Source organism: Eurosta solidaginis, chromosome X (assembly GCF_040869045.1).
Source record: "Eurosta solidaginis isolate ZX-2024a chromosome X, ASM4086904v1, whole genome shotgun sequence".
NCBI lineage: Eukaryota > Metazoa > Arthropoda > Insecta > Diptera > Tephritidae > Eurosta > Eurosta solidaginis.
This window is the reverse complement of record NC_090324.1, coordinates 196175803-196200179: the sequence shown is the minus strand read 5'-3', so window position 1 is coordinate 196200179 and position 24377 is coordinate 196175803. Positions and strand designations below refer to the sequence as shown.

Below are 24377 nucleotides of genomic sequence, written 5' to 3'. Positions count from 1 at the left end.
GAAACCAGCTAACGTAGGTGAGTCATATCGTCCGATATCTCTCCTATCGCCAGTGGAAAAGACGCTTGAGGCCATTTTGCTCCCTCATTTCCAAGCACATTTGCAGCTAGCCCCTCATCAGCATGGCTTCAGAAAACTCCATAGCACTACCTCCGCGCTAAATGTCATTGGCACCCAGATAAATTGCGGTTTGAATCAATATCCCCACCATAGAACAGTACTCGTAGCGTTAGACCTATCAAAAGCTTTTGATACGGTCAACCATGGCTCGTTACTGGAAGACCTGGAAGGGTCTACCCTTCCCTCATGTCTTAAAAGGTGGACCGCAAATTACCTGGGTGGTCGGCAGGCATCGGTGCAATTCAGAAACGAAACATCAAAACAAAGGAGAATTAAACAAGGGGTGCCACAGGGTGGTGTCCTATCCGCGCTTTTGTTTAATTTCTACATATCTAAGCTACCTTCACCACCTGAAGGAGTCACAATCGTTTCCTACGCCGATGACTGCACAATAATGGCCACAGGCCCAGGCCCAAAGATCGATGAGCTATGCAATAAAATAAACGGCTATCTCCCTGATCTCTCCAGTTTTTTCGCCTCGCGAAACCTGTCATTGTCACCGACTAAATCTTCCGCGACCTTATTTACAACATGGACGCCCCAAATGTCGACCATATTGAACATCCACGTCGATGGCACTACGCTACCGACTGTCCTACACCCCAAAATCTTGGGTGTGACGTTTGATCAGGATCTACATTTTGGTGCGCATGCAACCGCAATTGTTCCAAGAATTCAGAGCCGTAATAAAATCCTCAAATCCCTTGCTGGCAGTACCTGGGGAAAAGATAAAGAAACGCTCTTGACCACATACAAAGCAATTAGCCAGCCGATTACGTGCTACGCGTCACCCATATGGTCGCCAAGCCTAAAAACCACCCACTGGAAGAAACTACAGGCCTGCCAAAATACTGCTCTCAGAATCGCCACGGGCTGTCTTCTTATGTCCCCAGAACACCATCTGCATAATGAGGCGAGAATACTCCCCATCAGGGAGAGAAATGAGATGCTGACCAAACAGTTTCTGTGGAATACCCAGAAACCTGGGCATCCCAACAGACATATGATTGACGAACCAGCACCGCCTAGCGGCTTAAGGAGTCATCTCCGTAAGCATTTTGAGGAAATACGGCACCTGAGAACCCAGCCGTATGAAGCGGAAAAACACAAGCAGGTCCTTGGTGAACTCCATAGACAGGCGTCGGACCTTTATGTCGGGAATTGCCCGGTGAATCCAGTACTTGAAGAAAAATATCCAGAACTCGCAGAAGAGGAACGCATACTCCCCAGGGAAACGCGTGTCACTCTTGCTCAACTTCGTTCTGGATACTGTAACAGGTTAAACTCTTACCTATCCAGAATCAAGCCCGACATACAAAATGTATGCCCTGCTTGCAATGTGTCCCCACATGACACCAACCATCTCTTTAATTGTAATGTGGAACCAACGCCTCTAACACCCCTTTCCTTATGGTCCACCCCTGTTGAAACGGCAAGTTTCCTTGGACTCCCGTTAGAGGATATTGATGACAATTTGTGATCGGTCGCGGCTATTAGGTGGGGCGAGCATTGCTACAACAACAACAACAACAACCGCAGAGGTTGGCCGAGGGCTTTATTACCTCAGTCACCTCTTACAAAGCAAGGGAATCAGATAGGAGTAGAATAGAATTTTTACTAAATAAATACTTTTATAACGTTTTTATACGAAATAAACAGGGTTATTCTTTTAGAAGGACCGGTAGGAATTTCTACTTTCAGGAACCCTGGACGGACTGAAGCTAACCTCGGCAAAGTCAAAGGAAAAGTCCGTCACAGAATGTGCATAATAGCACCGAAATGCATAGGAGAAAAAGGAAAACTTTAAAACCGGCCGTAAAGCTCAATAAATATCATCACATAAATTTAAAATAATGGCCCAACAACAAAAAAAAAATTAAAAAAGAATAAAAAGAAAAATTTGTAAACTATCGAGAAAAAATACTTGATCAAACCAAACTCAGAGTTTACAAAAAATATAATATCAATTTTAATGCTTCATAATTTACTATCTGAACCGGCATTCACAAGAAATATTCCATACGATCACTTGGTACAATTTTTAGACTATGATGAGCCAACACTAGATGATCCTAATATTCCAATGCATATACAAGGAGCATAAAGATATGTACAGTTGTTAAAATCTGTTTACAATCATGTTATAGAAAAAAAAAACGTGAAAGTGTTATGTCTGTTACAGCAGAAAGTCGTGAAAAACAACCACGAATGAAGAGCCAAAAAGATTTTAAAAAATAATAAGATAACATTACTTTTATTTTGAAAAATACGTTAAAATGGTAAATTCTAAGTAAAAATAATAATTTTTTAAATAAATTACATTAAAATTATAAAAATTGTGTTTTCTTGCTTATTACTTGAAAATATAGGTTTTTTTTGAAAATTTTTTTCTACTAAAACGAATTCGAAAAAAGAAAAATTGTCTGAATGAAAGTTGTTGGAAATGTTCTGAGCTTATTTCAGCTGTAAGGAAAAAAACAAAATTTCCATATGAAATTTGTTAAAAATGATAGTATAGTAGTTAAAAGTTCATTTTAGGCTAATTTCTCATAATTTAAGCCTGATATCTCTACTAACATTCAAAAACACGATATTAATACAGATTGAAATGTGCGTAAAATACCTTTAAAGTAAGCCCAACATGATATTTTTCCTATAATTCTATCAGAAGCTATGAAGATTTTTTGACCTAACCCTACATTGATATGGCAAAATATCTATTTTGCAGAAGTGGAGGACTCGAAATCGGACTTAGAGCTATGGTATCTTCAGCAATTTTTCATCTGTAGATTACGTTGTTGCTATACTCCTGATGGAAAAAAAATGTTACCCGCTATAATGTTTAAATAAGAGCGGTTTAAAATTTAACTATCGGACTTTTTACTAGGGTTCCCAGACCGAAAATGTCGAAAGAGGGACAGATAATAACAAATTGGGGGATTTGGGGGTACAACAGACAGAAAAAGGGGTATCTTTCTGGGGCTAATAAAACTATTTATATTGAACAAAATCATTGATTTTTCACTCATACAACAAAAACAAAAACAATTCATAAATAAAATTCCATGAGATCAAACAAAATTACACTCTTTATACATAAATACTCATATGTTTATATTCAGCCTTTAATATGGCACAAAAATATTTTCATATCAAAATCCTATTTCAATTCCCCAAAAAATGTACATACATTCATTTTGTATATCAGTTCATCCTATTAGTGATGACAACACATCGTAAAATTCAATTTTTTCATCCGCACGTAGTATATAAACGTAAGCAAGAAGTGAACGTTTGCGGGAGAAAATGGGGGACCTACGATACCTTCCGTAGCAAGGGGCACAAAAAGTCATAATTGGGGTGCCCCCCCCCCTACTTTTTAGGTATTGTCGAAGAAACTTTGATATACTACCATGTACTCAAAAAATAACATAAATCTCTATGGAATCACATGTTAGCCTGTTTATTTAAAACTTTTCGGTACGAAGGAAAATTTTGCCAAAAAAATTCCCCTTCAAAAGGTTATACAACTCCCAAATTTCAACATCGTCTTATTTTATAGCAAATATTTACAACACTCAATTAGAAGACTGCAAATATTTACAACACCCACAATAGGAAGGTTGGCCAATGATTTCATAGCGTTAAAAAAGCGAGAGAACAGAATTTTGGGGAAAGAAATCGGGCAATCCTAATTGAAACACCACTGCATTTTGGAACACACCTATAAAAATAAAAAAGAGTTTATGCAAATAAAAATTTTTAATTTGATTATTGCACGTTTAACGTAAAACTAAAAGATGCCTACTTAGTTTGTATTATTTTTTTTCACTCATAAAGGAGGTATCTAATTTCATTACCTGAGTTTGCCAAGCCTAAAGCGAACATACAAACTAGGACGATATTAAGCACATAACTATTAAAAGCCTTCATTGTCTGATTTTTAGTGTCAAATAATCTTATATGAATATTCATTTCAATGTTATGCACAATTTAAAACTAATTCTTGTAAAATTATACTTTCAATTGTTTTTTCAGTTCAACCATTTTAGATGTTGTGAAAATCCGAATTCGATGGTAATTAAAAATAAATTTTAAAGTATTGAACTCACGTTTTAAAATGGTTTTATAAAAAACACGTCGCCCTCCTTAATTCCTTGAAGTAATGTTCCAAATAAAAAATTTCACAATAATATTAATACATATATAAAGGCATTCTTTTAAATACTTGATAGTGAGCCTCGTTCATCATCTCGACTAAAAAGTGAATTCTATATCAGCTTAAAATGAACAATAAACAATTTGTCCGGCCGACAATTGTTCGCCGAATGCAACGAAGACTTAAAAATAAACCAAAGCTTTTTGAAATGATAACTCTTACATATGTATATACCTAGGCTTTTTGTTACAGAAAAGCCTTTGTAATATGGACGCTGCCTACAGGGCTATGTTAAATGCGAGCGCGACAAGAGGAATGTGTGAACGCTATCGTGAGTTGAAAAAGGAATCGAGACGCCTTTTCAGGAAGAAAAAAGCAGAAGCAGAAAGGTGTGAGTGCGAGGAGCTTGAGCTGCTAGCCACCAGGAATAACGCCCGAAAACTTTACCAAAAAATACGGCGACAGACGGAAGGTTTTAAGACCGGGGCAAACTCCTGTAGAAACGAAAACGGCAACCTTGTAACTGATGGCCAGAGAGTGTTTAGGTTATGGAGGGAACACCGCGCAGAGATGAAGAACCCAATCCTGCAATCGATGATGATGGAACATATGTCCCCCCGCCCGATTATGACAAAGTTAGAATAGCAATAACCAGATTGAAAAACAACAAGGCCGTGGGCGCTGATGGATTGCCTGCGGAGCTATTCAAGTACGGCGGCGAGGAGTTGGTAAGGCGCATGCAGCAGCTTCTTAGCAAAATATGGGCGGAAGAGTGCATGCCCGACGGTTGGAATCTAAGTGTTCTTTGCCCAGTCCACAAGAAGGGGGATACTGCAAAATGCACCAACTATCGTGGAATCAGCCTTCTTAATATCGCATATAAGGTCCTTTCAAGTGTATTGTGCGAAAAATTGAAGCCCACCGTGAACCCGCTGGTTGGACCTTATCAGTGCGGTTTCAGACCTGGTAAATCTACCATTGACCAGATTTTCACAATGCGCCAAATCTTGGAAAAAACCCGTGGAAAAAGAATCGACACAAATCACCTCTTCGTCGACTTTAAAGCCGCCTTCGACAGCACGAAAAGGAGCTGCCTATATGCCGCTATGTCTGAATTTGGTTTCCCCGCAAACCTTATACGGCTGTGCAAAATGACGTTGAGCAACACCATCAGCTCAGTCAGAATTGGGAAGGACCTCTCCGAGCCGTTCGAAACTAAACGAGGTTTCAGAGAGGGTGACCCCCTATCGTGCGATTTCTTTAATTTGATGCTGGAGAAAATTTTACTAGGTGCAGAACTTAACCGCACTGGAACAATATACTATAAAAGCGTGGAATTACTGGAATATGCTGATGACATTGATATCATCGGCCTGAACACCCGCGCTGTTAGTTCTGCTTACTCCAAACTGGAAAAAGAAGGAGTAAAGGTGGGTTTAGTGGTGAATGAGGATAAAACGAAGTACCTGCTGTGATCGAGCAAAGAGTCACCGCATATGCGCCTTGGCAACCACGCTACTGTTGGCAGCCATAATTTCGAAAAAGTAAAACACTTCGTTTATTTGGGAACCAGCATCAACACTGGCAACAACATAAGCACTGAAATCCAGCGAAGAATCAATCTTGCCAATAAATGCTACTTTGGACTAGGTAGGCAATTGAAAAGTAAAGTCCTCGCTCGGCGAACGAAAATCATACTCTACAAGTCACTTATCGTACCTGTTCTGCTATATGGGCAGAAGCATGGACCATGCCAACAGCAGATGAAGTGGCTTTGGGAGTGTTCGAGAGAAAAGTTCTTCGAAAGATTTATGGACCTCTACGCGTTGGCGATGGTGAGTACCGAAGAAGATTTAATGATGAGCTGTACGAGTTATACGCAGACATCAACATAGTCCAGCGAATTAAAACGCAGCGGCTGCGTGGGCTAGGCCATGTTATGCGAATGAAAGATGATGCTCCGGCCAAGAAAGTGTTTCTATCGGAACCCGCCTATGGAAGCAGAGGTAGAGGGCGGCCCCCACTCCGGTGGAAGGATCAGGTGGAAAACGATTTAAACTCTCTTGGTGTGACCAATTGGCGTCGGTTTGCGGAGAGAAGGAGCGACTGGCGCGCCTTGTTGGACGGCCATAACCGTTTGGACGGTTAATCGCCATTTAAGTAAGTAAGTAATTAAAAATTATTTTCTATTTTTTAGTTCGGTTTGCTACAAAAGCGTGTTTTTTTAAACTATTATTTATTTTTAATTTTTTAATTCAATTAATTTTAAAAGTTTTAGTCAAGAGTGATGAAACCTCGAAACGCCAGCGGTCCATGGATGAATCAAACCCCACGGCACCGAAAAGGGCCAAGACGCAGGGAGGCTGGACGCAGTCTTTCGCCGAAATTGCCAAGGGTCGGCAGATCATTGGCATTATAGACGAGAGCAGCGAAGATGGCAGGATCCCGAAACAACAGTGGAAGTGGATCGAGGCCGCGCTCGCTACGGTGGCCGTTAAGGTTAAGAAAGACAACCCTGGTCCACTGCCATCTTACACCGATGCAGGGTGGTTCCAGGGCAATATTAAGCTAATTGCCCATGACGACGCCAGGTCGGTAAACCTCTATATGGCCGCCGTCACGCTGATAGGGGTGGTATATCCGGGCGCGCGCCTCAAGGTTGTGGAGGCGCGTGATATCCCCTCACGACCAAGGGCTAGAGCCTGGGTTCCAGTGACGCCAGCGGACCCAGCTGACATCCTGGAACTGCTCCAGGAGTACAACCCACCACAGGTTTCGAAGTCAACCCGGATAAAACCGAGCTTGTTCTCTTCACGAGCAGGTACAAAGTACCAAATCTTACACCGCCAAGAATTGGGGGTACGTTCTTAGCGTTCAGCGATCAAGTCAAGTACATATTTGGGAGTTATTCTGGATAGGAAGCTATTATGGAATGGCCATATAGTGGAGCGATCCAAGAAGGCAGCAGCAGAGCTATTCACCTGCAAGAGGGCAATTGGCACCTACTGGGGATTCTCCCTCTGCGCACGATTCTTCTTTATGGTGCCTTGGTCTGGTGGCCTGCACTAGCTAAAAGTACCTATCTTAAAATGCTTCAAAAGGTGCAACGGAGTTCGGAGCTCTGCTTTACCGGTGCTCTCCGCTCCACTCCAGATTCCGTTACATACATACATGGATACATAGATACATAGATAGATACAGGCCAAGCTAATAAAAGCGTGTTAAAAAGGGCTCCAGTATGCTCTTTCGTAGATGTGCCATGCATCCACTTCTATCGTTAATAAGGGAATGCGTTTTTCGCATTATGTGCAAGGTTTCAAATCTATGGCCATTTGGGGTGGTAATAAGTTCAATTGACCTTATGTCCGTTAATTTTATGTGACCCCACCATCACATTATTGCATTGTCATCAAGCCTTGATACGTGTGCAAAGTTTCAACCAAAGTTATGGCCACTCAAAGTGGTAATAAGGCCAATTGACCTTATGACCGTTCACCTTATGTTACCACGCCATCACATCAATGCATTGTCATCCGTCCTTGATACGTGTGTAAAGTTTCAATCAAACTTATGGCCATTCAAAGTGGCAATAAGGCCAATTGGCCTTATGGCCGTTGACCTTATGTCACCACCCCATCACATTAATGCATTACCATCGAGCCGTGATACGTGTGCAAAGCTTCAATCAAACTTATGGCCATTCAAAATGGTAATAAGGCCAATTGACCTTATGGCCGTTGACCTTATGTCACCACGCCATCAAATTAATGCACTGTCATCGGTCCTTGATACGTGTGCAAAGTTTCAATCAAACTTATGGTCATTCATAGTGGTAATAAGGCCAATTGACCTTATGGCCGTTGACCTTATGTCACCACCCCATCACACTAATGCATTGTCATCGAGCCGTGATACGTGTGCAAAGCTTCAATCAAACTTATGGCCATTCAAAGTGGTAATAAGGCCAATTGACCTTATGGCCGTTGACCTTATGTCACCACACCATCACATTAATGCACTGTCATCGGTCCATGATACGTATGCAAAGTTTCAATCAAAATATGGCCATTCAAAGTGGTAATAAGGCTAATTGACCTTATGACCGCTGACCTTATGTCACCATATCATCACGTTAATGCATTGTCATCGGTCCTTTATACGTGTGCAAAGTTTCAATCAAACTTATGACCATTCAAAGTGGTAATAAGGACAATTGACGTTATGGCCGTTGACCTTATGTCACCACACCATCACATTAATGCACTGTCATCGGTCCTTGATACGTATGCAAAGTTTCAAATTAATCAGGCTTCTAGAAAGCGGTGAAAATTAAGCTCAAAGATTCCGTTACATAGATACAGGCAAAGCTAATAAAAGCGTGTTAAAAATGGATACACTAATACGGTGATCTAAATGTTTATACAAACAACAATTAATAAATTAGAACAGGAACACAGAACTATGGATAAAAAACCAAGAACGGGAAAATAAAGTGTACACAGGAGTCACATATATACCCGGTCAACAAAACATTAAAAAAATTATGAACAACACAAGCTATGCATACAAACCGCACTGTACCCTTAATTAAATATTTACACAAACAAAAGACAAAATAGGCAAAGAACAACAACACAATGTCATATACGAGATAAAATGCAATGGTAAAGTTGGCGAAAACTGCTGCAAAATATACATTGGTACAGCAAAACGTGCATTGGGAATTCGCACAATGAACACAAAGCAGACGGGAGAAATAATAAAACGAATACAGCTTTAGCTGACCAACTTACAAACAACAAACATTCAGCGCACTTTACAAATGTACGAATACTATACATAGAAAGAATCCGACTGACACTGGGAGGACTGAGGATACAAAAACGAATAAAGATACTGTCAATTTCAAAGAAGATGTGACAACATAAACTGCGCTTATTCAACAGCGATTTCGGAGAAGAAACCTGTATGCGCACGGAAATAAATGGAAGTCACTATTAATAAATTGTGATTTGTTTTCAATGTTGTTTGTCTATATGTTATAACTTAATGTCATATGTAAGTGAAATTTTAATGTAAAAGTTTTGACTATTTTGTAATTGTTTTATGTTTTGTCAAATATACTAGGCTCCTTGAAGAATTGTGAGGACCCCAAAGCCGAGGACTTTGTATCCTCACAACATACCCATATCCATACATTTTTCTGAAGAACATACATTTTGAAATAACTTGAAATATATAATAATATTTGAACTTATAACTTATACATTTTATATGAAGCACCAGAAATATACATATGTATACCTTTATGAATTATACCCTAAATACATATATTCTGTTGTACCTTGAATTGATAATTATTAAATTAAAGAACAAATTAAACTTGCGCACTTTTGCACGCAAGCAAAATATTTACATTTTCGCAAACATAAACTTTGAATATAGGATCACCCTAAAATGCATTAAATATTTGGAAGGTAGATACGCACAAAACATAAAAATGCAGCGGTCGATCAACCCTTTGCACACTCAAAATCCAATGTACCCAGTTACAAATACAACATACATAATAACTTAAGTGAACGGAGATCGTCGTCGAAGTCGTCAAAATAAGCGAAACACAACATTAGAATCAGGTGACCACAAACAAATATACAAACACACAATATATAAACCAAAGCCTGGAAAGCACGGTATGAGCAAGTACAAAGGCACTGTTTCCAATAAGGATCATTATGGTGCATGGAAATTCATGGGAAGGAAATATTTACCGGAATAACAGTTGTTTTATATTGTTAATACTATTAGTTGAAAGTTGTTATTATAAAATAACCGTTTGCCTGCGTGCAAAACTTAGTATATAAGGGCGACGAGTTCGCATTAAGATTCAGAGATTAGGAGACAGGCATACGAGTCGGTAGATTTTATCACTACCGACCAAGGGTACACCTGAAGGTTTTTGACTTCATTTGTACTGAAAGTATATTCGTCTGGAGGATTTATTACTCCATTCGACCGCAGAGGTTGGCCGAGGGCTTTATTACCTCAGTCACCTCTTACAAAGCAAGGGAATCAGCTAGAAGTAGAATAGAATTTTTACTAAATAAATACTTTTATAACGTTTTTATACGAAATAAACAGGGTTATTCTTTTAGAAGGACCTGTAGGAATTTCTACTTTTAGGAACCCTGGACGGACTGAGGCTAACCCCGGCAAAGTCAAAGTAAAAGTCCGTCACATTTTGGCGCCCGAGCAGGTTAAACAAATTAAATTTTAAGATATACTTTCAGAGCATCAGAAACGAAGAGGGAAACAAAATCCACACACTTCTGGGTTAATACGACGAGAATATAAAGCAAAACAATGGCAAAGGTATCGTGGATATACTACTTCACTCGAGAGGATCTGGTAGCCTACAGCACGGAATTTGTGCTAGAGGTTGGCGGAACGGTTGACGAACTAAGAAAACGATTGGCGACATTCATCCAAGAGGAGAAAGATAACGAGAACTTACGGGACCGATTCACAGAGTTGGCGATTCTGCATGCGCGGTTAACAAATCCACAAGCATCAAAGACAAGCAGCGAACTAAATTCACCAAGAATGATAGGCATATGGTGCACCCAATCAATTGGAGGTCGGACAACCACAGGTGCAACTTATTCAGCAGCCTGGTACGTACACAAGGACAAATTATATTCAACAGCCTGGCACATATGCAACGACCATGGACAGAGTAAGGGAGTGGGGATTAAAGTACGACGGAGGCAAAGATCCCCTAGGATTCATCGAAAGAGTGGAGGAGCTAGCAGATGGGTATGAAATCAACCGCAACACAATTCCGAAAGCGCTGCCGGAGTTGTTGAAGGACAAAGCGTTGGTATGGTATAGGAATAACAATCGGCATTGGCAGGAGTGGGACGCCCTCAAGAAGGACTTCCTGATTTTCTTTCTAAGCTCTCGATACTTAGAGCAATTGAAGGATGAAATTAGAATGCGCTTACAACGACAAGGTGAGCTATTTAAAGACTATGTCTTAGTATTACAAGGACTCATGCATCACGCGGGCTACACCGAGGAGCAGAAACTAACCCGCATATACAGAAACTCACGCAGAGAGTACCAACTATATATAAAGCGAAGCGAGGTCAGCAATCTTGAGGAGCTGGTAAGTTTAGCTCAAGACTAAGAAAATATTACTCCTGACAGGGAACCAATGCGACCTACCGCAAGGCCATTCATACTACGGCGTCAAGAAGGTCAGTATCAGTGTCTCCAGGCAGAAAAAAGACAGGAGAAGAGAGTAGAAGTCCAACAACAGCATAGGTTAGAGCCACAACAAGAATATGTAGATACAAGAACGGCCTGCAGACGATGCGGAAGAGGCGGTCACTTTTCATACGGGTGCCGAGGCATAAGAAGAGAATTTTGCTGGACATGTGGTAAGATAGGCGTGATCACGCGTGATTGTTGTAGGAAGCCACAGGGAAACGACCAGAGACCACGTTGGAACCAAGGGATGGGATCTTCGGAGAAATTAGACATGTTCAAATACACAAAGGGCCGCATATTGGTAACAGCGTATGTGAACGGAGAAGAAGCGGTAGCAGCGATTGACACGGGAGCGACGAGGAGCTTTATAAGTGATGTAATGAAGAAGATTAAAAACTGGCAAATTCAAGGAAGTAAAGACGCGAATAAGAATGGGCGATGGCAGAGCAATAATAATCAAAGAAGCGGTAGATGCAGAATTAAGAATGGGTGATAAATTACAGAGAAACGAGATGCTAATCCTACCGGGACTGTGCGATGAGGTGGTAATTGGCACGGACTATCTGGCGAAGGTAAACTTTGAGATGAGATGTGGTGGTCAAGAAATAACGTTGAGAGTAGACGAACGGAAGCAAGAGGTAGTGACATGTACAACTATGGTCGAAACAAATAGCGAAGATTTCACACAGAAGATGCGGTGAGTAAATTTCTGAGCCAAGAATTACAGGTATTTGCAAAGATGTCAGGAGTATCCAACGTGGCCACACACAAAATAGTTATGAGGAACGACCGTCCAATTAAGCAAAGGTACTATCCGAAGAATCCGAAAATGCAAGAAATTATCAACAAGGAAGTCTACGAGCTGATCGAAAAAGGTTGCATCGAAACATCGAATAGCCCGCACAGCGCACCCATAGTTTTGGCAAAGAAGAAAAATGGCAAATGGAGACTCTGCGTAGACTACCGTCAACTAAATGCAAGATCAGTACCAGACACATACCCTTTACCACGTATACAATATATCTTGGACAAATTAAGAAGCGAAAGATTTATCAGTAGCTTGGACTTGAAAAATGGATATTGGCAAATCCCTATGGAAGCAAACAGCAAGCAATACACCGCATTAACAGAACCTGGGCGTGGACTATACAAATGGAGGGTAATGCCATTTGGCTTGCACTCAGCCCCAGCAACTTTCCAGAGAGCACTTGATCGTGTCATAGGACCAGAATTGGAACCATACGCATTTGCATATCGTGACGATATTACAAGCAAAACATTGGAAGAGCACATTGAACATTTAACAGAAGTATTTCGAAGGCTGCATAGAGTGAACCTGAGGATAAACCCGGAAAAATGTGAGTTTTTTAAGAAAAGGTTAAAATATCTAGGTCATGTCTTTAGCGAGGAGGCATCCATACCGACCCAGACAAGATAGCAGACATCAAAGAACTGGAACCACCGAAGAATATACGAGAGTTACGACGTTTTCTAGGAGTCGTGTCATGGTATAGAAGATTCGTGCCGGATTTTTCACAAGTGTCACACCCGCTAACATCGATGCTTAAGAAAGGTAGTAAGTGGAGGTGGTCTGAAGAGCAGCAATTAGAATTCGAAGCACTTAAGGCAGCACTGACGAAGGCACCGGTACTCGCTTGTCCAGATTTCTCAAGGAAGTTTAGTTTACAGACTGATGCAAGTGATTTTGGTCTTGGTGCAGTACTTACGCAAGGTTCAGGCGACGAAGAGCGAGTAATAGCATACGCAAGCCGCAGGTTAAACAAGGCAGAGATGAACTACTCACCGACAGAAAAGGAGTGTTTGGCAATAGTCTGGGCAATACGAAAAATGAGGCCATACCTAGAAGGATACACGTTTACAGTAATAAAAGATCACCTGGCGTTGATATGGTTGAATGCGATAGAGAGTCCGACTGGTCGGATTGCGAAATGGGCGCTGGAACTACAGCAATACTCATTTGACGTACAGTATCGAAAAGGAAAGTTAAACGTTGTGGCAGATGCATTATCAAGGCAACCGATGGACGAGCAGTTGTGTACGTTGACGATGGATGACGGAAAAGCCGAGTGTAAGTGGCTTAAAGCAAAGATGGAAGATGTAAGAAAAGCCCCGGAGAAATTCCCAGAGTACGTTATCGAGGATGGAAAGTTGTACAGACGAATAGGGAGTCAGGTGGATGGCGAAGATGCAGTGCCATGGAAGCTATGTGTGCCGACTCCACATAGACGCACAGTGCTAGAGCAGATTCACGACACACCGAGCGCAGGACATATGGGCATCCGAAAATCGATAGAAAAAGCAACAACACGTTATTACCGGCCAGGAATGTTCAGGGATATAAGGAAGTACGTACAGCAGTGTCACACATTTCAATATATAAACCGAGTCAACAGCCAGCCGTGGGTAAGATGCTAACGAAAATTTCGGAGGAGCCTTGGGCAACAGTCTGTGCAGACTTTGTTGGTCCAATGCCCCGATCGAAGCATGACAACACGATGGCATTAGTCTTCCTAGACAAATTTTCAAAATGGGTAGAGGTAGTACCAATCAGAAAGACAACGACAGAATGTTTAATAATAATAATAAGAGGATTTCTAGAGAGGATTTTGGCACGGTTCGGCGTTCCAAAAGTATTTATTACAGACAACAGAGCGCAGTTTATCAGCAGACGTTTTAAGATATTTTTAGAGGAACTTGGCGTGAAACACCAATTAGCGGCACCGTACACGCCGCAGGAGAACCCGACATAGAGGGCAAACAGGAACATCAAGAGGATGATAGCACAATTTACGGGAAAAGAGCAGAAGACATGGGATGAGTTGTTACCTGAGATAACGCTGGCATTGAATACAAGTGTATGTGAATCGACAGATTACAGTCCAGCATACATAGTACAAGGGAGGGAACCGAGAATCCCCAACAGCATTTACTATGAGCAGACATTTGGTACATGTGAGAAATTAGCGAACCCAGGAGAGAAGTAAACGAGGATGAAAGAAATATTCGAGATGGTACGACGGAAGCAAGAGAGAGCATCCATGGAGCAAGCGAAGTATTACAATTTAAGAAGAAGGCAATGGCGGCCGGCGGTGACGAACTAAGAAAACGATTGGCGACATTCATCCAAGAGGAGAAAGATAACGAGAACTTACGGGACCGATTCACAGAGTTGGCGATTCTGCATGCGCGGTTAACAAATCCACAAGCATCAAAGACAAGCAGCGAACTAAATTCACCAAGAAATGATAGGCAGGCATATGGTGCACCCAATCAATTGGAGGTCGGACAACCACAGGTGCAACTTATTCAGCAGCCTGGTACGTACTCAAGGACAAATTATATTCAACAGCCTGGCACATATGCAACGACCATGGACAGAGTAAGGAAGTGGGGATTAAAGTACGACGGAGGCAAAGATCCCCTAGGATTCATCGAAAGAGTGGAGGAGCTAGCAGATGGGTATGAAATCAACCGCAACACAATTCCGAAAGCGCTGCCGGAGTTGTTGAAGGACAAAGCGTTGGTATGGTATAGGAATAACAATCGGCATTGGCAGGAGTGGGACGCCTTCAAGAAGGACTTCCTGATTTTCTTTCTAAGCTCTCGATACTTAGAGCAATTGAAGGATGAAATTAGAATGCGCTTACAACGACAAGGTGAGCTATTTAAAGACTATGTCTTAGTATTACAAGGACTCATGCATCACGCGGGCTACACCGAGGAGCAGAAACTAACCCGCATATACAGAAACTCACGCAGAGAGTACCAACTATATATAAAGCGAAGCGAGGTCAGCAATCTTGAGGAGCTGGTAAGTTTAGCTCAAGACTAAGAAAATATTACTCCTGACAGGGAACCAATGCGACCTACCGCAAGGCCATTCATACTACGGCGTCAAGAAGGTCAGTATCAGTGTCTCCAGGCAGAAAAAAGACAGGAGAAGAGAGTAGAAGTCCAACAACAGCATAGGTTAGAGCCACAACAAGAATATGTAGATACAAGAACGGCCTGCAGACGATGCGGAAGAGGCGGTCACTTTTCATACGGGTGCCGAAGCATAAGAAGAGAATTTTGCTGGACATGTGGTAAGATAGGCGTGATCACGCGTGATTGTTGTAGGAAGCCACAGGGAAACGACCAGAGACCACGTTGGAACCAAGGGATGGGATCTTCGGAGAAATTAGACATGTTCAAATACACAAAGGGCCGCATATTGGTAACAGCGTATGTGAACGGAGAAGAAGCGGTAGCAGCGATTGACACGGGAGCGACGAGGAGCTTTATAAGTGATGTAATGAAGAAGATTAAAAACTGGCAAATTCAAGGAAGTAAAGACGCGAATAAGAATGGGCGATGGCAGAGCAATAATAATCAAAGAAGCGGTAGATGCAGAATTAAGAATGGGTGATAAATTACAGAGAAACGAGATGCTAATCCTACCGGGACTGTGCGATGAGGTGGTAATTGGCACGGACTATCTGGCGAAGGTAAACTTTGAGATGAGATGTGGTGGTCAAGAAATAACGTTGAGAGTAGACGAACGGAAGCAAGAGGTAGTGACATGTACAACTATGGTCGAAACAAATAGCGAAGATTTCACACAGAAAATGCGGTGAGTAAATTTCTGAGCCAAGAATTACAGGTATTTGCAAAGATGTCAGGAGTATCCAACGTGGCCACACACAAAATAGTTATGAGGAACGACCGTCCAATTAAGCAAAGGTACTATCCGAAGAATCCGAAAATGCAAGAAATTATCAACAAGGAAGTCTACGAGCTGATCGAAAAAGGTTGCATCGAAACATCGAATAGCCCGCACAGCGCACCCATAGTTTTGGCAAAGAAGAAAAATGGCAAATGGAGACTCTGCGTAGACTACCGTCAACTAAATGCAAGATCAGTACCAGACACATACCCTTTACCACGTATACAATATATCTTGGACAAATTAAGAAGCGAAAGATTTATCAGTAGCTTGGACTTGAAAAATGGATATTGGCAAATCCCTATGGAAGCAAACAGCAAGCAATACACCGCATTAACAGAACCTGGGCGTGGACTATACAAATGGAGGGTAATGCCATTTGGCTTGCACTCAGCCCCAGCAACTTTCCAGAGAGCACTTGATCGTGTCATAGGACCAGAATTGGAACCATACGCATTTGCATATCGTGACGATATTACAAGCAAAACATTGGAAGAGCACATTGAACATTTAACAGAAGTATTTCGAAGGCTGCATAGAGTGAACCTGAGGATAAACCCGGAAAAATGTGAGTTTTTTAAGAAAAGGTTAAAATATCTAGGTCATGTCTTTAGCGAGGAGGCATCCATACCGACCCAGACAAGATAGCAGACATCAAAGAACTGGAACCACCGAAGAATATACGAGAGTTACGACGTTTTCTAGGAGTCGTGTCATGGTATAGAAGATTCGTGCCGGATTTTTCACAAGTGTCACACCCGCTAACATCGATGCTTAAGAAAGGTAGTAAGTGGAGGTGGTCTGAAGAGCAGCAATTAGAATTCGAAGCACTTAAGGCAGCACTGACGAAGGCACCGGTACTCGCTTGTCCAGATTTCTCAAGGAAGTTTAGTTTACAGACTGATGCAAGTGATTTTGGTCTTGGTGCAGTACTTACGCAAGGTTCAGGAGACGAAGAGCGAGTAATAGCATACGCAAGCCGCAGGTTAAACAAGGCAGAGATGAACTACTCACCGACAGAAAAGGAGTGTTTGGCAATAGTCTGGGCAATACGAAAAATGAGGCCATACCTAGAAGGATACACGTTTACAGTAATAAAAGATCACCTGGCGTTGATATGGTTGAATGCGATAGAGAGTCCGACTGGTCGGATTGCGAAATGGGCGCTGGAACTACAGCAATACTCATTTGACGTACAGTATCGAAAAGGAAAGTTAAACGTTGTGGCAGATGCATTATCAAGGCAACCGATGGACGAGCAGTTGTGTACGTTGACGATGGATGACGGAAAAGCCGAGTGTAAGTGGCTTAAAGCAAAGATGGAAGATGTAAGAAAAGCCCCGGAGAAATTCCCAGAGTACGTTATCGAGGATGGAAAGTTGTACAGACGAATAGGGAGTCAGGTGGATGGCGAAGATGCAGTGCCATGGAAGCTATGTGTGCCGACTCCACATAGACGCACAGTGCTAGAGCAGATTCACGACACACCGAGCGCAGGACATATGGGCATCCGAAAATCGATAGAAAGAGCAACAACACGTTATTACCGGCCAGGAATGTTCAGGGATATAAGGAAGTACGTACAGCAGTGTCACACATGTCAATATATAAACCGAGTCAACAGCCAGCCGTGGGTAAGATGCTAACGAAAATTTCGGAGGAGCCTTGGGCAACAGTCTGTGCAGACTTTGTTGGTCCAATGCCCCGATCGAAGCATGACAACACGATGGCATTAGTCTTCCTAGACAAATTTTCAAAATGGGTAGAGGTAGTACCAATCAGAAAGACAACGACAGAATGTTTAATAATAATAATAAGAGGATTTCTAGAGAGGATTTTGGCACGGTTCGGCGTTCCAAAAGTATTTATTACAGACAACAGAGCGCAGTTTATCAGCAGACGTTTTAAGATATTTTTAGAGGAACTTGGCGTGATACACCAATTAGCGGCACCGTACACGCCGCAGGAGAACCCGACATAGAGGGCAAACAGGAACATCAAGAGGATGATAGCACAATTTACGGGAAAAGAGCAGAAGACATGGGATGAGTTGTTACCTGAGATAACGCTGGCATTGAATACAAGTGTATGTGAATCGACAGATTACAGTCCAGCATACATAGTACAAGGGAGGGAACCGAGAATCCCCAACAGCATTTACGATGAGCAGACATTTGGTACAGGTGAGAAATTAGCGAACCCAGGAGAGAAGTCAACGAGGATGAAAGAAATATTCGAGATGGTACGACGGAAGCAAGAGAGAGCATCCATGGAGCAAGCGAAGTATTACAATTTAAGAAGAAGGCAATGGCGGCCGGCGGTAGGCGACCTAGTGCTGGTAAAGGGACATCAGCTGTCAAAAGCGGCGGATAACTTTGCAGCCAACCAAGCGCCCAGGTACAGTGGACCTCACCGGGTAAAGAACTTTGTGTAACCAGTGATCGTAGAGCTAGACAAAGTCTTCAGAGGAAGGAGGAGAACAGGCCACCTAAGTGAGCTGAAAGCATACCACGCAGCCGATAACAACGAATCCAGGAGGCCAAGTCATAAACAGAGATACAAGAAGGACGCTAGTGAAGATCAAACTGCATCAACATCGTCAAATCGAACAGCAAGCAACAATCCCGAGGTACAACAACAGAGAAAGAACAGCGAGGTAGTCATTTGCGGTACGCTCACACGAGTCAGCGAAGAGACCGAGAGACAACACGGAGAGAACCAAGGTACAAGTCAACAACTGGTAGCATACAGAGACGTTCAATTACAAAACATTGCGGAGAATCAGGTACGAATATTTCCAGAAAATAAATTACAGATCGCCAGAGAACCGGCGCATGAATCAAGATTGCACCTGGGAAGGCAGTTCGCTATGGCAGCCTTAAACGAACACACACCCCGAGACAAATGCGGAATTACAGACTATTTTGTAAGATTCTACTTCAATCGGGATGAAATCAGTAGTAACGGATACGCCCAACTGAGACAGTGTCAAATCATACACGAAGAAAGTTCATATCAAGAAGTACCCGGAAGTCGAATCAACCACTAAAAGCCCGGTAAACTCTAACCACAATTACATAAATATCCCATAAATATACTCTTTAACTATGCGCATGATATACCACGTTTTTTTAAAATCCACCACACATGGCGGGAACACCCTAAGGAAAATCCACCAGTTTTTCATTTATTTTATAGACTGGCATAACACATACCGCCGACGGGAACGGCAGCCTCAACCAAAACGACGACAGCAGAATATTAAGCCGTAAGGCCAGCGGGGTCAACGGCAACCTCAGCGACAAAAACAGCGACATATTGAGCCTGATGGCCAGCGACGGCAGCGACGACGAAGCAGCATGGGCGAACACCACTTCCGCGTACGGATCACGCGCACCGACCTGGTGACGGTGGGTCTCATTGCGGCAGGTGAGGGGGGAGTGTGAGGACCCCAAAGCCGAGGACTTTGTATCCTCACAACATACCCATATCCATACATTTTTCTGAAGAACATACATTTTGAAATAACTTGAAATATATAATAATATTTGAATTTATCACTTATACATTTTATATGAAGCACCAGAAATATACATATGTATACCTTTATGAATTATACCGTAAATACATATATTCTGTTGTACATTGAATTGATAATTATTAAATTAAAGATCAAATTAGACTTGCGCACTTTTGCACACAAGCAAAATATTTACATTTTCGCAAGCATAAACTTTGAATATAGGATCACCCTAACTTGCATTAAATATTTGGAAGGTAGATAGGCACAAAACATAAAAATGCAGCGGTCGATCAACCCTTTGTACACTCAAAATCCAATGTACCCAGTTACAAATACAACATAGATAATAACTTAAGTGAACGGAGATCAGTAGCAAGTCGTCAAAATAAGCGCCGCTACTAATTGAAATTTCGCTATACATATTTACGCACTAGCTTACAACACACCAACGCACGCCATACAACAGAAGGCAGAAGCATTGGGCAAAGCAAAACACATCATTAGAAGCAGGTGACCACAAACAAATATACAAACACACAATATATAAACCAAAGCCTGGAAAGCACGGTATGAGCAAGTACAAAGGCATTGTATTCAAGAAGGAGCATTATGGTGCATGGAAATTCATGGGAAGGAAATATTTACCGGACTAACAACTGTTATTATTATTGTTAATACTATTAGTTGGAAGTTGTTATTATAAAATAACCGTTTGCCGGCGTGCAAAAATTAGTATATAAGGGTGACGAGTTCCCATTAAGATTCAGAGATTATGAGACAGGCATACGAGTCGGTAGGTTTTATCACTACCGACCAAGAGTACACCTGAAGGTTTTTGACTTCATTTGTACTGAAAGTATATTCGTCTGGAGGCTTTATTACTCCACTCGACCGCAGAGGTTGGCCGAGGGCTTTATTACATCAGTCACCTCTTACAAAGCAAGGGAATCAGCTAGGAGTAGAATAGAATTTTTACTAAATAAATACTTTTATAACGTTTTTATACGAAATAAACAGGGTTATTCTTTTAGAAGGACCGGTAGGAATTTCTACTTTCAGGAACCCTGGACGGACTGAGGCAGACCCCGGCAAAGTCAAAGGAAAAGTCCGTCACAGAATGTGCATAATAGCACTGAAATGCATTGGAGAAAAAGGAAAACTTTAAAACCGGCCGTAAAGCTCAATAAATATCATCACATAAATTTAAAATAATGGCCCAACAACAAAAAAAAAAATTAAAAAAGAATAAAAAGAAAAATTTGTAAACTATCGAGAAAAAATACTTGATCAAACCAAACTCAGAGTTTACAAAAAATATAATATCAATTTTAATGCTTCATAATTTACTATCTGAACCGGCATTCACAAGAAATATTCCATACGATCACTTGGTACAATTTTTAGACTATGATGAGCCAACACTAGATGATCCTAATATTCCAATGCATATAAAAGGAGCATAAAGATATGTACAGTTGTTAAAATCTGTTTACAATCATGTTATAGAAAAAAAAAACGTGAAAGTGTTATGTCTGTTACAGCAGAAAGTCGTGAAAAACAACCACGAATGAAGAGCCAAAAAGATTTTAAAAAATAATAAGATAACATTACTTTTATTTTGAAAAATACGTTAAAATGGTAAATTCTAATTAAAAATAATAATTTTTTAAATAAATTACATTAAAATTATAAAAATTGTGTTTTCTTGCTTATTACTTGAAAATATAGGTTTTTTGAAAATTTTTTCTATTAAAATGAATTCGAAAAAAGAAAAACTGTCTGAATGAAAGTTGTTGGAAATGTTCTCAGCTTATTTCAGCTGTAAGGAAAATTTCCATATGAAATTTGTTAAAAATGATAGTATAGTAGTTAAAAGTTCATTTTAGGCTAATTTCTCATAATTTAAGCCTGATATCTCTACTAAAATTCAAAAACACGATATTAATACAGATTGAAATGTGCGTAAAATACCTTTGAAGTAAGCCCAACATGATATTTTTCCTATAATTCTATCAGAAGCTATGAAGATTTTTTGGCCAAACCCTACATTGATATGGCAAAATATCTATTTTGCAGAAGTGGAGGACTCGAAATCGGACTTAGAGCTATGGTATCTTCAGCAATTTTTCTTACAATCATCTGTAGATTACGTTGTTGCTATACTCCTGATGGAAAAAAAATGTTACCCGCTATAATGTTTATATAAGAGCGGTTTAAAATTTAACTATCGGACTTTTTATTAGGGTTCCCAGACCGAAAATGTCGAAAGAGGGACAGATAATAACAAATTGGGGGATTTGGGGGTACAACAGACAGAAAAAGGGGTATCTTTCTGGGGCTAATAAAACTATTTATATTGAACAAAATCATTGATTTTTTCACTCATACAACAAAAACAAAAACAATTCATAAATAAAATTCCATGAGATCAAACAAAGTTACACTCTTTATACATAAATACACATATGTTTATATTCAGCCTTTAATATGGCACAAAAATATTTTCATATCAAAATCCTATTTCAGTTCCCCAAAAAAATGTACATACATTCATTTTGTATATCAGTTCATCCTATTAGTGATGACAACACATCGTAAAATTAAATTTTTTCATCCGCACGTAGTATATAAACGTAAGCAAGAAGTGAACGTTTGCGGGAGAAAATGGGGGACCTACGATACCTTCCGTAGCAAGGGGCACAAAAAGTCAAAATTGGGGTACCCCACCCCCCCCCCCCCCCCCACCCCCCCCCCCCCCCCCCCCCCCCCCCCCCACACCCAATGGGGGACGTCTGGCAACCCTACTTTTTAGGTATTGTCGAAGAAACTTTGATATACTACCATGTACTCAAAAAATAACATAAATCTCTATGGAATCACATGTTAGCCTGTTTATTTAAAACTTTTCGGTACGAAGGAAAATTTTGCCAAAAAAATTCCCCTTCAAAAGGTTATACAACTCCCAAATTTCAACATCGTCTTATTTTATAGCAAATATTTACAACACTCAATTAGAAGACTGCAAATATTTACAACACCCACAATAGGAAGGTTGGCCAATGATTTCATAGCGTTATAAAAGCGAGAGAACAGAATTTTGGGGAAAGAAATCGGGCAATCCTAATAGAAACACCACTGCATTTTGGAACACACCTATAAAAATAAAAAAGAGTTTACGCAAATAAAAATTTTTAATTTGATTATTGCACGTTTAACGTAAAACTAAAAGATGCCTACTTAGTTTGTATTATTTTTTTTCACTCATAAAGAATGTATCTAATTTCACTTACCTGAGTTTGCCAAGCCTAAAGCGAACATACAAACTAGGACGATATTAAGCACATAACTATTAAAAGCCTTCATTGTCTGATTTTCAGTGTCAAATAATCTTATATGAATATTCATTTTAATGTTATGCACCATTTAAAACTAATTCTTGTAAAATTATACTTTCAATTGTTTTTTCAGTTCAACCATTTTAGATGTTGTGAAAATCCGAATTCGATGGTAATTAAAATAAATTTTAAAGTATTGAACTCACGTTTTAAAATGGTTTTATAAAAAACACGTCGCCCTCCTTAATTCCTTGAAGTAATGTTCCAAATAAAAAATTTCACAATAATATTAATACATATATAAAGGCATTCTTTTAAATACTTGATAGTGAGCCTCGTTCATCATCTCGACTAAAAAGTGAATTCTATATGAGCTTTAAATTAACAATAAACAATTTGTCCGGCCGACAATTGTTCGCCGAATGCAACGAAGACTTAAAAATAAACCAAAGCTTTTTGAATTGATAACTCTTACATATGTATATACCTAGGCTTTTTGTTACAGAAAAGCCTTTGAAATATGGACGCTGCCTACAGGGCTATGTTAAATGCGAGCGCGACAAGAGGAATGTGTGAACGCTATCGTGAGTTGAAAAAGGAATCGAGACGCCTTTTCAGGAAGAAAAAGCAGAAGCAGAAAGGTGTGAGTGCGAGGAGCTTGAGCTGCTAGCCACCAGGAATAACGCCCGAAAACTTTACCAAAAAATACGGCGACAGACGGAAGGTTTTAAGACCGGGGCAAACTCCTGTTGAAACGAAAACGGCGACCTTGTAACTGATGGCCATAGAGTTTTTAGATTATGGAGGGAACACCGCGCAGAGATAAAGAACCCAATCCCGCAATCGATGATGATGGAACATATGTATGTCCCCCCGCCCGATTATGACGAAGTTAGAATAGCAATAACCAGATTGAAAAACAACAAGGCCGTGGGCGCTGATGGATTGCCTGCGGAGCTATTCAAGTACGGCGGCGAGGAGTTGGTAAGGCGCATGCAGCAGCTTCTTAGCAAAATATGGGCGGAAGAGGCATGCCCGACGGTTGGAATCTAAGTGTTCTTTGCCCAGTCCACAAGAAGGTGGATACTGCAAAATGCACCAACTATCGTGGAATCAGCCTTCTTAATATCGCATATAAGTTCCTTTCAAGTGTATTGTGCGAAAAATTGAAGCCCACCGTGAACCGGCTGGTTGGACCTTATCAGTGCGGTTTCAGACCTGGTAAATCTACCATTGACCAGA

The 24377-nt window shown here is 40.7% G+C and overlaps 1 protein-coding gene across 2 annotated transcripts in view; it reads right to left on the bottom strand.

Moving 5' to 3' along the window:
- The window catches only part of LOC137234544 (apolipophorins-like), an 867416-nt gene that overhangs the window by 809295 nt on the left and 33744 nt on the right, over positions 1 to 24377 (bottom strand). The window contains exon 1 of one of the 2 annotated variants that reach the window (XM_067758006.1): positions 3981 to 4088. The exons of the other annotated variant lie outside the window; for it this stretch is intronic. Coding sequence (XP_067614107.1) covers positions 3981 to 4053 — 73 coding nt within the window. The 5' untranslated portion in view covers positions 4054 to 4088. Of the gene's footprint in view, positions 1 to 3980; positions 4089 to 24377 lie in introns of those variants that run through there. 2 annotated transcript variants of the gene reach the window in all.